The sequence below is a fragment of the Hydractinia symbiolongicarpus genome, chromosome 11, assembly GCF_029227915.1.
Source record: "Hydractinia symbiolongicarpus strain clone_291-10 chromosome 11, HSymV2.1, whole genome shotgun sequence".
Classification (NCBI taxonomy): Eukaryota; Metazoa; Cnidaria; class Hydrozoa; order Anthoathecata; family Hydractiniidae; genus Hydractinia; species Hydractinia symbiolongicarpus.
In genome coordinates this window covers 24,114,459-24,129,578 of record NC_079885.1, presented here as the reverse complement: position 1 = coordinate 24,129,578, position 15,120 = coordinate 24,114,459, and the positions used below count along the sequence as shown (strand labels likewise).

Below are 15,120 nucleotides of genomic sequence, written 5' to 3'. Positions count from 1 at the left end.
GTATAAATGATATCAAAACTATCCGGCTCGGTTTGACCATGCAATATCTCGTAAAAAGGAACTCATGAAAACGTGTCTTATATCAACAAAATATTTTCTGTACTGCCGAAGCATCTAAAAAGTATACATCTACATCACATTCGTCACACGTGGCTTTAAGAGTCACGTGTTAAAAATACATAAATAATTAACAACACTCGTATATAGACTTTTGTAGATTATACCAGTAATTTTTTTAGTCAATATAGTTAACATATTTCTTTACTATACTTGATATCAATATTCAATATTATTTTCACTCTCTTTTTTTTACTTAAAAACAGCGCTTGGTAATAACACAACCATTTCTGTAATTATTTAAAGAAATTAAAACTTGTAACATTTGTATAACGGCAAAATACTTATTTATCTATATTAGCCAACATATATTGTGAACAGATGTAACTGCCAAGCATAAGCTCTGTGATAGACATTCCTACTCTTGAAGAGCTCCTGCTTTGACAGCTAAGTCCTTTTTGATTTATTATATATTGTACTGCCTTTTTTACTTCATTTATATCTTTTCATTTCTTTAATTTGTTGTTTTGTAAGTTTTTAAATTATTGTTTTTGTTAATAAATTGTTTTTATCCCAGTCAGTTTTTTATCCATCTATCATCTAATATGGTAGCTTTGCTGTGTTGTGGGTTCCTGCTGCTCCTTCTGTGTAACATCGTAAGGAAATGGGCTTGCCTTAGATCCTTCAAACATAGTTTTGGAAGAGCACATAACCGTAGAATGATCTCTCTACGACTTAAAAATAACTTTACTTAGGTAGGAAACCCCACATTTACGCTAAAACTGATTTTTGTGTTCGTTGTATTTTTGAGCAATACAAAACCTTCGTTCAAAAGTAGCTCACCCAACAACAACGAAATGAGTCGACTAGATAGGAGTTTCTTTTCTATCTCTTCACTTGATGCCTGCAATAGAGTTTCTGAAAGCCAGCTCACTCTCCAATTAAAATTAATGGCTTTATCAAAACTTAAGCCAAGCAGGCACAAGTATTTCTATTTGTTAATCCTCTTGTCAGGGGACATCTGCCTCAACCCAGGTCCTGTTAAGTATCCCTGTTCTTCATGCTTAAAACCTGTGGCAAAAACACACAAAGCACTTTCTTGTGACAAGTGTGGATTATGGGCTCATAAAAAATGTGAGCGTATTTCTGATAAAAAATATCAACAATTTATGAAGACTCCTGAAGATAAACTGTTTTTCGTTTGCAGTCCCTGTCTTTCTCGTAATTTGCCCTTTGCTAATGAGGAGTCATTTGGTGACGAAATTCCGGACAACATCAATATTACTATTGATGAAAACTTTGATTTTGAGGCAATCAGAAATGGGAAGGGCTTAAAAATGGCCCATCTCAACATTAATGGTCTGTCATCCAAACTAGACTATGTTAAACTTCTGCTACATCAAACAAAACTTGATGTATTCTCCATCTGTGAAACCAAAATTGATGACACCATCACTGACAATGACGTTAAAATTGATGGCTATGTTTGTTATAGGAATGATCGGAATAGACGAGGTGGGGGTGTTCTAATTTTTGTTAATGAAAACTTGGATAGCCACCTTTTGAAACACCTTTACTTCGAAAATGTTGAATCACTATGGGTGAAAGTGTGCCTGAAAAAAACTAAACCTATTTACGTGTGTGGGGTTTACAGGCCACCTGGAGGTAGTGATTTGCAGAGTACCGAAAACCTGTGTACTCATTTTAAACAGTGTTTTAACAAGCTCCCAAAAGAAAAAGAAGTTTTTATCTTGGGAGATTTTAACTGTAACATGCTTTCAAAATATGCTCTTTCCTCCAAAATAAAGGAATTATGCTCCACTCTTTTCCTAAAACAACATATTACGGAGCCAACTCGTGTTACTGAAAATAGTAGCACTCTTATAGACTTGATACTTTCTAACAGTTCTTGTATTTCTAAAACTGGTGTCATGGATTTAGGCATCAGTGATCACAATTTAGTTTATGTGATCAGAAAATTCAAAAGGCCAAAATTTGAACCTAAAACATGCAAGGTTCGTAGCTACAAGAACTTCAGTAAAGAGGCTTTTCTGAAGGACCTCAGGAATTTAGACTGGTCATATTTTAATAATTATGATGACCTTGATGAAGCATGTGAGAAACTAAATAAAAATGTTAAAACAGTGGCTGACAAACATGCCCCTTTCAAAACACATAGATTTTCTGGCCGTGTTGAGGCATGGGTCACTGATGAATTAATAATAGCCATCAAAGAAAGAGACTTCTTGAAACGGAAAGCATCAAAAACAAAATCCATCATAGACTGGGAAGCTTTCAAACAAAAAAGGAACCAGGTAATAGGTCTCAAAAATCGACTCAAAAACGAGTACTATAATGACGTTTTGCAGGACTTTCAAAAACGGCCAAAACAACTTTGGAAAACCCTAAAAAAACTGGTTCCTGATAAGTCAGGCAATACTACCTCGATAAAACGAGTAGTCCAAAACGATGGTACAGAAACTTCTCACCCAAAAGAAATTTCCAACACATTCAATTCATTTTTTGTCAGTGTTGGTGCCAAACTAGCCTCTAAATTTTCTTCTGACACTACTAATGTTAATCCACCTGTTAGCGGACACGATTTTCGGTGGGCTCGTATTGAGACCAAAAGTGTCGAAAAAATAATTAGTTCACTAAAACTTAATAAAGCTACAGGCTTGGACGGAATTGGTTCACGACTGCTAAAAGCAGGTTCGTCAGTTTTAAGTATTTATTTATCAAGTCTTTTCAACAAATCTTTATTTACTGGTTATGTACCTAAATGTTGGAAGACTAAAAGGGTCTCGCCTATTTTTAAAAGTGGCAATAAAACAGATCCTACTAATTATCGGCCTATCTCCATTTTGCCAATTCCTATGAAAATTTTTGAAAAGTTAGTGCATGAGCAAATGTCTCATTTTATTTCTGAGCACAACTTCCTGAATGACAGACAGTCCGGATTTCGAAAACTCTTTTCCACAGAAACTGCAGTAGTCGATGTCTCTGATTTTATTCTTACTGAGCTCGACCAACATAACTTTGTTTGTGCTGTGCTCATTGACCTTAAAAAAGCTTTTGACACTGTTGATCATAAAATTTTGTTAAAAAAACTATGGTGTTTTGGCATCAGAGATGCTGCCTTTGACTGGTTCGAGTCCTACTTAACGGGCCGAATGCAGCTGACTCTTGTAAACGACACAGGATCAGATCTGCTTCATGAAGACGCTTTTGGGGTGCCGCAGGGATCTGTGTTGGGGCCCCTGCTCTTTCTTTTGTATATTGATGACTTAAAATCTGTCATCAATTCAAACTACCACCATCTATATGCAGATGATACAATAATTATTTCGTCTCATAAAAACTTGGATACCCTTGTCTCCCAGGTCGAGTTAGAACTTTCGCAAGTCGACCTCTGGCTGAATAATAACAAAATGACTATTAATACGGACAAAACTGAAACAATCTTTTTCGGCAACCACAGCCAGTTAAAAAAAGTTGAGAACAAAACTATCAACTATATGGGTATTCCTTTGAAGAGGAGCGAAAAAGTTAAATATCTTGGGGTAACATTTGATCAAAAAATGCAATGGGAAAAGCACATTAATGACATAAATAGAAAAATACTAATTAAATATTCTAAAATTAGAACCATTGCATCCTGTTTAACACCTCACACAAAAAACCTTTTAATTAATGCACTTGTCATACCATATTTCCACTACTGCTCCTCGGCATGGGCTTGTGCCACCCAAGGTAGATTGGGAAAACTAGAAAAACGATTAAAATGTGTCCGTACCTTTCTTGGGAAAGAGAGGGAATATTCAATGAATAATTTACTCATCAAAAACGATGCCATATTAGTTTTCAAAGCCATGAATCACATTGCTCCTGATTACATGCGCTCAAAATTCCTTTTGACAAAAAACTGTCATAATCATCAAACAAGAGGAGCTTCAAAAAACAGGTTCACACTTCCCTTGGTCAACACGGAATTTGGCAAAAAAGCCTTCCCATTTAGAGCTGCAAAAGTGTGGAATAATCTTCCAGACCAAGTGACCTGTGATGGAAGTCTGCTTTTGTTTAAGACTTCCATCTCGAATGTATTTGGCAAATTCTAATGGAGATCACTTTTTAACTTTTTAATTTTTGTTTTTTATTCTTTTTCTTTTTTAATTTTCACAGATTATAAATGTTACTATGTTTGATTGTGCTGAGGCAGTCTAAGGTTTATCATTTTTTTGTTTCTTTTTTGTTCTAGTGGCCCCCAGTGGAAACAATCCACTAACTATAGGTTTTTGTGATTTTCTGGGCTAGCCACTTTAAATATTTATTATTATTATTATTATTATTATTATTATTATTATTATTTAAAGCAGAATTATGCCACTCACTGTGCAGTGTGTGTCGCAGCTAGGTACCTGGAAAAATCTGTCTGAAAGAATTCTATTATGATGCTAGCATTAGAGAATTTTGACCTAAATAGGTAGTTTCATGCTAGCTAAATTGGTAGTTTCATCCCATCATCTTTAAAAAACAACAAAAACTCCATCGCCGTTTTAAAAATATCTTGTCTCGCTCAATCAGAAATTTAAAAAAATATACAAACAAATGACCAGATAAACTTACTAGGCAACGCTGATAAAATGGCAGAATTTTTAATAATTTGAGAAAATGCGCGGAAACCGTAAAGCCGTATAAGTAAAAAGTAGCTACGGAATCCGTAGCTACCTTTTACTTATATTTGGCTATTTAATGTGCAATAAATCACAAATTTTAATTTCAATCAATCGGAAAACATAACGACTTCGACCATTACGCTTAAAAACTTAAATATTGGCTACAGCGAAAGATTCGTGTGGTTTCTACAAATATGTCCATAACTCTGGAAAGTTTTCACTTTCATGGTTCTTACTCGCAGACAATGTTAGAGCAATTTTTAAAAGGGGGCCTGGGTACATACTTGTCATTACAATGCGTACGTTTAATCTAGATTCAGGTTTAGTTTTTGCATCAAAACATAAACATATACTCGAATATAAAGAAAAAAACCGTATATAAACCTGGCATTAAAAAGAAATGTTAAGGTCGATGTTGCCGTGGGAGTTCGGCGAGCTATTTGCAACTATATGTACGAAATGGCATGGCGGTACCGGCGTTTTTCCGAGTTTTGTTGGCCACCTCTTCGTCTTTTTTTTCTTTTTTTTCTTCTTTTTCCTTTTGTTCTTCTTCTTCTTCTTCTTTTTTTATGATGTAGTAATTTAGCAATCTTGCCATTGTTTTTGGATTTGCTTCGATCAAGTCTTCCCATTCTTTCGTTTTCATTAAATCTTTATTTGCCAGCAGAACACTACAACAACAATCCAACCATTCGTTGATATCATGCGAATCGATGAACATGATGGCTTCATATATGTTATCCTTTGAAATGAGATTTTTTCCCTTCTCAATCATCAAATCTATCAAAGATTTTACTTGAAATTTCAGGCCTATCTTATACAAGTTAACGACATCCCTCCATGATAACGAAGCATCCATCAAACTTTGTCCATGCAAATATTGAACAAAACGTCCGACGGTTTCTTTCTCAAACTCGCTGACGTTAATGCGATGTTTTGGTGATTGAGGAGCACTTTCACCATCAACATGATTTGAAAAGGCTTGTAAAGTTTGTTTCATCACCGGAGAAAAATGCATGGCTATCGACACACTTAACTTTAATTCGAATTCTTCTGTTTCACTGAACAGCACAACTTTCTGGTCGTTTTTCAAAAAAAAGCGAAAGAATTTCGTTTTTTAATCCTTCTCCACTTAAAATCTCAATCTAAAAAAAAAGAAAATCTGTGCGATGTTTTTCTACATATTTTTACATGGATAATATAATCGGTTGAAATTCAGCTTAACCTCTTCGCCTTGATGTGAATCCACCTTAACACACTTTTTAAAGAAAAGCGTAAAATTAAACAAGGATTATTAAAGTTATCCTTAATGCAGTTTTTTCGACAACAGCATTTAAGCCAATGAATGACAGTGACCATGTAAATAAAATAATAAGGTTGCGTATTTTATAGGTCCAATAGTATCGCATGCTACTGCTACTGATGGTGATAATAAGTCGTTACTCTAAAAAAACTCATTTAATTATGTTTTGTCTCCAAACTTGTCTCTTAACCTGTTAGCCGCGGGGCTACGATCATGTGCAGCAAAATGTTATTGCAAGTTTTTTGCAAAAAAGTTTATTAATGGCGCCGTATCTTACAACAAGAAAACTTATCCACAAACATGTCCTTGGAATAAAAAAACAAATAAGCTTACTTCTTTACGAGAAAGACAAAAACTGCGACACTTTAAGGGAAACTAAAACACTGCATGAAGTCATGGCTTTAAGCTACGGAGACACGGGGCAATCTTTTTGAGCGATAGTCACAAATTTACGTTTATTATTATCGCGTGAAAAAGTTGCCTCGTGACCTGTGGCTTGGCGATTTCAACAGCGCTGTTTTCACAATCGTTTCCGAAAGGTGCTGCGACAAAAGAAAACCTTTAAGCTTGTTTTCTTGGATAGCCTTGTTTGTTTACGTTGTTTCCACCAAGCTTGTTCAAAAAATACGTAAAATGTTAAAATAATGTTGATACATATGGGTGACATTTTTGTTGCAAATGCAAATTTGTAATTAGGTAAATTTTGTTGCAGAGTTTTTGCAATATTTTTTTAATGCAAAAGCGTAGCAACATATTGATTGTTATACACCACGAGCAACATTAGCCACGCGTTTTCAAAAAACATTTTTTGGACCAACACTTTTAGTTCGAGTTGCATTTGATGGAAAACAAAAGTTTTAGATTCATGTAGCTGAATTCCTCCTCCTTCTTAATCATGTGTGTAAGTTTCAAACCAACCTAGCCTCAGGAGTTGTGGCAATCAAGTTTTCCAAAGTGCATTCATTCATTGAACGGAATAATGATTCACAAACGTTATTTTATACAATATCACATGATCTGGTTTTTAATCCATTTTGCTACCTTCAAAAAAACCCTCCTCAAATAATTTCTAATTTTTACTTAGAAGACAAACACAACTAACTTGTCAAATATACTTTTGCCAAAAATTCGAACGAGTACTTGCTCGCGCTGTATGGAGGTGGAGGAGCGTAAGATAATAATTAACAACTCAGATTTCAAATAAAATTACGGTATTTCTTGGTTACTCTACGCGAAACAAACACTTTACAGTTTTCCCTATACACCAAAGCTTAAAATGCTTCGCCAAAAGGATTATCTATTAACCGCTCATCTAAATTAAGCGCCCGCTAATTCTTTAAGAATGCTTTCTAAAAGAGGAGAAAATGCATTAATTTTGCATAAAAAAATGGATACATTTGTTTATCGAAAATTAACAATACGAACCTTTAAAATTAGCTATCACCATATATAAAACTTATTTTGAACAGTGTCCAAGTAAAACAACAATAATACAATTACAATTTTGTGAGAAACAAGTGAACTTAGCTATTGTCGGTGTAAAAACTTATATGGACTATAATATTCTCTGTCTCTTTTTTTACATGGAAAACTGTTTCACAATATGGATTTTTATATACAGTTTTTTTTCTTTTCCTTTTTCTACTTAAGTTTTTATAAGTTTTTTGTTTACACAAAATAGAGTTACCTTTTTCATCGCCATTTTTTGAAACCAAGCTGTTTAAACACAATTTTCAAAAAAAAGCTTTCATAAAAGTTTATTTACATAAAGTTTTTTGTTTTGGTTTGACGTATCTATCTTTCTTAAGGGCCGATTTTCACTAGAGGTTTTTACATGCAGAAAGGGAAAATGGTTGGCTTATTACAAGAAAAAAAATATATCTAAGCTAAGCACTTTTATAATGTGCTATGCAGAATGATGAGGTAAAGTTGTGAAGGATATTTTATTTCTGTATGACATTTTTTCTTCGCTGATAAAATTTTTGATTTGATTTTGGGTTCTTTTCAGAAGAAGCTAATTCAATATCAAATAAACCAATTTGGAAAGCAGAGTTGAAGCTGTTTTTAAAATTCTGCAGGTTAAGGGGACTACTAAGGTGCTTTTAGTAGTGGGTTATTACCACCGATATGCTTTACAGACTGGATGAAAAGTAGCTGATATACGGCCGAATAGAAGGTAAAATATCTAAAGAAATTATCATTTACTGTGGATGCCAGTGTCTGAAAAAAATTCGTAATAAATTCAAGCTGTAGTGCCATGCTTTGTTTTTTGCTGACAGTATAAGATGAGAGGTGTCTCTGGATGTGGAAAATGTAGAGGAGGGATATCTTAAAACAAAGAACTATTTTAATGTAAATTCTTTTGTAAAAACTATAAATAGTTAGATTTTTTTCTTTGGTTTTTTATCGCTGATTTGTGATATGCATGAAATAAAACCAAGGCAACGATAATTTTATGCATTAACTTTTTATTTTAAAATATGATGTCACCAGAAGTGTTAGCTAGTTTATCAGAAGTATCATAACAATGTATGTTTTATGAAACTCTCAGCTTTATTAGAATTATTCTAAGGTTTAGCCAATTTTACATCAAATTCCTCACACTATTCTGGGATAGATGAAATTAAAGAATTAATTCGAATCAACAAATTTCTGCAGTTTTATATTTTGTTTTTCGTATTATTCCCTTATCCCTGTGTTTGAATTATTTGAATGATCCAAATAATAAGCATATAAAACCTCAATTTCTTATAAACTGAATTTAGTTTAAAAAATTCTGCAGTGTGTGTGAGTAGCCATATTTTTTTTAAACCCAATGTTAAATAACATAATCTTTAAACAAAAGGATACTCAAATATAACGTATTTTTCTAAGAACTGATTATGACTGTTAACATGAAGTGTCTTCATAGTATGTAGTCATAGTCTGCTTGAACGACACATCAAATCGAGAGATGGAGGTGATTTTATACATCTTATATGTTTTAACTTTGTTAACTATTAGTTTATTTTGTTGGTTTTATTATCATTATTTCTTAATTTAGATTTCATTATCTCGCCAGCTAGAGAACAACCTAACAAAGACTCTTCTTAACAACCTTCTTCAAAATGATGAGCAAGTTATTTTGCTTCGTGAAGATGAAACGTTTCAACTGAGTCGTACAGCAGCCATCCAATTCTCCGTCGTAATGAAAAATAGTCTGGAAAAAGCACCTCAAGGCGTTAGTCCAAAAGTTGATGTAAGTGAGTTTGGTGAACATACCATTCAACATTTTGTGCAGTATTTACATGGAAATGGAGAAGCAGTTGTATTTTTAGATTGGAGAGAAATGATTAACTTGTACAAAATATCTTTCAAATTTCAAGTGAAGCTTGTGATAGATTTGATGATTGAGAAGGGAAAAAATCTCATTTCAAAGGACAACATATATGAAGCCATCATAATAATCGATTCGCATGATATCAATGAATGGTTGGATTGTTGTTGTAGTGTTCTGCTGGCAAATAAAGATTTAATGAAAACGAAAGAATGGGAAGATTTGATCGAAACAAATCCAAAAACCATGGCAAGATTGTTTCAATTATATTTCACAAAGTCTAATAATGGTTGGCCAATTTTACAAAGTCCACGAAAGAGTCCACAGAAATAAAAATTTACGGAATGTGCGAACTATTCTACTGATGAACTACAACAGTGTAATAATTTTGCTGTTTTTGTTGTAATTTGATTTTTTAAAAAAGTAACATAGAATATTTCAATGTCTTTCTATTTTCAAATAAACGATGTTCTTCTAAAGAAACATTTCCTCTAAAAAGGGGGAAATAAGTGTAAAAAGGGAAAACAAATACAAATAAAACAAAAATAAAAAAAATTCAAAATCTGCAATGTATTGATGTAATTCTGCGATTATGACGGACGGAGATGGTGTAGTGGTAACGCATTCGGCTTGTAATCATTTCTTTTATGGATCAGAAACCTATTTTTCATAAGTAAATGTTTGTACATTTTCAGGTTCCTTTTATGAAATAACAAAATTTGGGAGAAGTGATATCAACTTGTAATAGGCAGACCTGAAGTCTCAGTCCAGGTTAAAACAGCTAAACGATTAGTGCAAGTAACCGTGTTGCAGATCCAGGTGGACACAAAAATAACTTTCTAACAACTTTGTATTTATACGGCATAAAATTTAGATTATGTATTTAGCATTGTACTATAGAAGCACATTCCCACTTTCTCTGAGCTGGATAAGGTATTTGGTCCTAAACCTAGGACACATTTTATCTATCTGACTTATTTTAATAATGAGAATCACTTTTAATGTTTTCTGAAAAGGAAGCTTGTCAAAATTGATATGCTGTCAAAAACAGTTTATTGATGTCTCTATTTTATTGATATCGGTTTTAAACCTAAAAAGTTCTGTGAGAAATTAGAAAAATTATAAATCACAAAATCGCAAAAGTTTATCTTGAAAGTTTTTTAATTTTGGATAATACGAAAGTAATCCTCATGGAAATTTTTCTAAGGTTCTTTTATAAAGAAGCATTTGGCATACGGGGTAACCTGTTTCACTTAGTATTAACTAATAAATAGGGTAGCTAAGCTACCTAACAACAACATCAAACAACGTCGACGCTGTTCCCTTTTGTAAACATACCCGGTGGTATTTATCTATAAGTACCAAATTTTGTGCTTATGAGTGTAATCAAAGTGCCCTGTACATAGATCCGAAAAATTTGTGACATTGGCTCACTCTTTACAAATGACACCACGTAAAAAGGAACTTTCCGTTACTCAGCTATTTACCTACTGACTTACTTAGACGGGAAAATAATAATGACGTCAGAGTTTAAGAAAATGACAAGACAAAGCGAGTTTAAGGCTAGTTTCCACTTTAAAAAAATATGTGTCTTCATTAGAACGCATCTATTACATCAAAGAGTAAACTTTTACTCAAAAATGGAAATTTTCAAATGCTTGTATTTTGCTCAATATACATTACTTTTTAAAAATTATTTTTTTATATAAATACAAATTTTGTTCTCTGTCTCTGAACGAAAAATTATATAAAAATTTTTTCAAACCTCTGTTCCCCTTTAATTAACTAAAAGTTAAGTCATCATCCGTATGTTTTGTGGTGGAACAAAACAGAGGCGAATTCTTTCCTCTTTAATGTTATCTATCAATGTAGTGTCTCACGGCCAGCTGCGAAATCTTTACATGCCTCTTACTATTTTTAAAAGTGGGAATCGTAACTACATATTCTGCAAAAAAAATTTTATGTGGACGAATGGCTGCCTGAATGGCTCCTGTGTTTTTATTAAAACCGAAGTTGTGATAATGTTTCTTTGAAAAGATTTTTACGCATGTGCGACATTTTTTTTTTGTACTAAGTGCTCAGCCCAGTGTCACTATTCATTTTTAAACTTTCACGGAAAATTATTCAGCTAAATAAGATAAAATTGATCGATTGTTTTTGCTATGATGGGGTAACAACGGGTTGTAAACTGTGTTTTTATTTCAGCTCAGGTTGCGGAAAAATTATTTTTTTTAAGATATATTACACCCGAAAATATAATGTTGTGTGCGCTTCACTTGATTTACGACATACTGCATATCTGTACTGAAGAGTTCCACTTGCATTTGCTGCACCATTTACGGCTCTTTTTAGGCGCCTATAATGCTGGGTCACACAATTAAGCGCGGTTTCCATTCAGCGATCTTTGTGGAGGCGTAGCGGACGGAGCGAAGTTGGCGGACAAAATCAATGAATTTATTACTATACTTACTATTGCTTGAAATAAAAGCAAATAAATAAAGTTATTTTCTTTTGAATACGTGAATTAGAAAATAATATCATTTCCATTGTGTGCGCTCATAAAACGCGCGCATAAAAAGCGGGCATGAAACTAGAATCTAAACAAAGATGGCAAGACAAGTTACTAATTTTTGGGTGCGACAAATTTTTAAAGACAGAGAAGAAAAGTGTGAATTCCAGCATATAGTTCGAGATTTATATTCGTTTGAACTCTTGCTGTCCTGGGTAGCTCCAATTTTTTATATCCGGGACCAGGCATCCCACGACTACGCCTGCTGAACGTCTCTGCATCACTTTGCGCTAATTGGCAACTGGACACTCTCAATTTGCAATTGCATCAAGCTACCGGGTCAGCCCAACAACAGTATGCGGTATCATACGAGAGAGCACACTAGTTGTTACGGAAGTGTTGTGTAGTAGGAACTATATGAAAGTACCAAATACTAAACAAGAATGGTTAAAAATCGCTAATGATTTTAATGATCTTTGGAATTTTCCGCATTGCCTTGGTGCGATTGATGGCAAACATTTTGTTTTCTTCTCAACCGCAGCTGTTTTCTCTTCCTTACGTTGTTTAGAATATAAAATTTGCTCGATCACCAAAAATAACGAATTTTGATTGCCTCAAAAAAGTAAGCGGAAAAAAAAAAGTTGAAATTTTTCAACTTTCATGGCGGAAGAAACTTCGGCATTCTTTTTCTCAGTTTTAGTGATATTTCTGTATGATTCTTACGTCACAGCGCATTTTTTCCCGCCCGCCTGCACAAGATCGCTGAATGGAAACCCGGCTTTACTTGTAGCATAACCCGCCCGGTCCCTCGGCTAGTTATAAATTTTAAATATGTGACTCATTAAAGTTTGGTATTAACACGTTAGGGTTCGATAAAGAAAAATGTCTATCTTTGCAAGAACGTAATTAGAGTAGATAAACAAAGGAAATTTGCTGATGGAAAACACAACTTGTGCATGAGCTAAGAATTCTCAGAAACAAGGTTTATAATGGTCTCATTCTTGTGGAAAGAATTAGCTATTCTGAATTTTTTATCTATTTATATTTCATGCTGTTTATAAATTTTTATAATATAATACTAAGTAAAATTTGACACATCGGAAATAACATTGAAAACCAAATGATTTTCCTTTCGTGATTCAAATGTCCGATAAACTAATCCTCTTTGTTTTTCAAAATGCAATTTAGACCATAATTCTAAAATCAAAATAATTTAAAACGAAATCAGACATTTTTTGTTACAAAGTGTTGCTACAGTTTCACTAGTGCAGTCCTTATTTTACATGATTTCTTTTCAGTAAAAGTTTTTTTAGTGGAATCATTAAAAATTGGCCATCCTTTTTTGTGGTTTAGGCCACAAAATTGAATTTGTTTCGATCACGTTTCCCCATTCTTTCGTTTTCATTAAATCTTTATTTGCCAGCAGAACACTACAACAACAATCAAACCATTCGTTGATATCATGCGAATCGATCATTATGATGGCTTCATATATGTTATTCTTAGAAATGAGATTTTTCCCCTTCTCAATCATCAAATCTATCACAAGCTTTACTTGAAATCTAATACATATATTGTACAAGTTAATCGCTTCTCACCAACCTAGAAATACAACTGTTTCTCCATTTCCATGTAAGAGCTGTACGAAATGTTGAAGGGTTTGGTTATCAAACTCACCCACATCAACTGTTGGATTGTCGCTTGAAGGCGCGTTCTTTAAAAAAAATTTTATCACAGGAGGAATTGCATGGCCGCTGTACGACTTATTTGAAATTTTTCAGTGGTATGTATTAGAGTAATTTTGGCATCATTCTGAAGTAATCTGCGTAGAAGGGACTTCTTTAAGTTGCTCTCCAGCTTGTGAGAGAGAAAAACCTTTCTTGCAAACTAAACAAAAATAATAATAGTAATTTGATTATAATCACAAATAAATATAAGAAGTTAGTATAAAGAAATTTAATTAAAAGTAAAAAAATTAATTGTATATTTACCTCCTCCTCCATCTTTGGATTTGACTAGTCGACTATGTAACTAACTTCGTTTAACTCCTCACGTTGAAAAATAATGTCAAATTCTTAGAAAAAAGTATATTTAAAGACTTGTATATTGAAGACTTGAATAATAATTAAAGATATAATCAAAATATATATAAATATATAGATAAATATTATAATATTATTTCTATGATGTCTTCCAGTGAAAAAACTAAAACAGACTCAAAGCCTATTTGTTTGCCTTGTATATTTTGAACTTTCGTTGTTTTTTAAGAGTTTTTTCATATGACCCGTTATTGGGCGTGTCCGTGAGGTGGGTTTTAGAAAGTAATGTAAATTGCTACCTTGAAAGCACGTCAGTTTAAAAGTGAAGGTGTTCGCTATAAAGTGCACGACACAAAGTGGTTTTGTTTTAAGGATTTTAATTGTTATTGTATAGTCTGCATTTTAACTTTAACTTTAGTATATTCTCTGTGTAATATACATATTTGAAAGAAATAGTTTCCTGGTGATTTCTGTTGAGACAAGATGTATTGTTCTATACGAACCTTCAGTTAACAAAGGTAATGTTTTTTAGAACGGCAACCAATAACGCCCATGTGATTATATGATGTGATTATATATAAAAATATATATATAAAAAGAGATATATTATGGGGGTTTTTATTTAACATACATTAATAGATCATTAGCCATCAAAATAATTTATTTATCAATAGATATGCTATGTAAAAAAAGGAAACATATTGAAAGGAAAGAAAATGGTGTATGCTACATAGTGTATGATGCATAGTGTATGATGCATAGTGTATGATGCATAGTGTATGATGCATAGTGTATGATGCATAGTGTATGATGCATAGTGTGTGATGCATAGTGTATGATGCATAGTGTATGATGCATAGTGTATGATGCATAGTGTGTGATGCATAGTGTATGATGCATAGTGTATGATGCATAGTGTATGATGCATAGTGTGTGATGCATAGTGTGTGATGCATAGTGTATGATGCATAGTGTGTGATGCATAGTGTATGATGCATAGTGTATGATGCACATGTATGATGCATAGTGTATGATTCACATGTGTGATGCATAACGTATAATTCACATGTATGATGCATAACGTATGATGCATAGTGTATGATTCACATGTGTGATACATAGTGTATGATGCATAGTGTATGAACACAGTATTGTGTTCAAAATTGTTTAGTTTTGCGTAGCGCATCAGTTTCTTCTTCAAACCCACAAATCAGTTTATT

At 33.2% G+C, this 15,120-nt stretch overlaps 3 protein-coding genes across 4 annotated transcripts; 1 reads left to right on the top strand and 2 right to left on the bottom strand.

Annotated features, from left to right (window-relative positions):
* Positions 1-4,607: 4,607 nt before the first annotated feature.
* LOC130614215 (uncharacterized) lies at positions 4,608-7,833 on the bottom strand. 2 transcript variants are annotated; one of them, XM_057435638.1, is made up of 2 exons: positions 7,724-7,833; positions 4,608-5,878 (listed from the first exon to the last, which is right to left on the bottom strand). In XM_057435638.1, the coding sequence occupies exon 2, from the start codon at positions 5,749-5,751 to the stop codon at positions 5,170-5,172; it is 582 nt and encodes a 193-aa protein (XP_057291621.1). In that variant the 5' UTR covers positions 5,752-5,878; positions 7,724-7,833; the 3' UTR covers positions 4,608-5,169. The 2 variants fall into 2 exon arrangements, with proteins under 2 accessions (XP_057291621.1, XP_057291622.1); XM_057435639.1 differs by lacking the exon at positions 7,724-7,833 and adding an exon at positions 7,462-7,673.
* Positions 7,834-8,885: 1,052 nt separating this feature from the next.
* On the top strand, positions 8,886-9,788 carry LOC130614122 (uncharacterized). Its single transcript, XM_057435526.1, has 2 exons — positions 8,886-8,995; positions 9,080-9,788. The coding sequence occupies exons 1-2, from the start codon at positions 8,990-8,992 to the stop codon at positions 9,683-9,685; spliced, it is 612 nt and encodes a 203-aa protein (XP_057291509.1). The 5' UTR covers positions 8,886-8,989; the 3' UTR covers positions 9,686-9,788.
* Positions 9,789-14,579: 4,791 nt separating this feature from the next.
* LOC130613575 (histidine-rich protein PFHRP-II-like) lies at positions 14,580-15,086 on the bottom strand. The gene has a single exon (XM_057434900.1). The coding sequence runs from the start codon at positions 15,084-15,086 to the stop codon at positions 14,580-14,582; it is 507 nt and encodes a 168-aa protein (XP_057290883.1).
* Between the last annotated feature and the right edge of the window lie 34 nt (positions 15,087-15,120).

Excerpts from the sequence above, each read along its gene's own strand:
- LOC130613575 (XM_057434900.1), bottom strand. The coding sequence starts at position 15,086 with ATGCGCTACGCAAAACTAAACAATTTTGAACACAATACTGTGTTCATA.
- LOC130614215 (XM_057435638.1), bottom strand. The coding sequence starts at position 5,751 with ATGCATTTTTCTCCGGTGATGAAACAAACTTTACAAGCCTTTTCAAAT.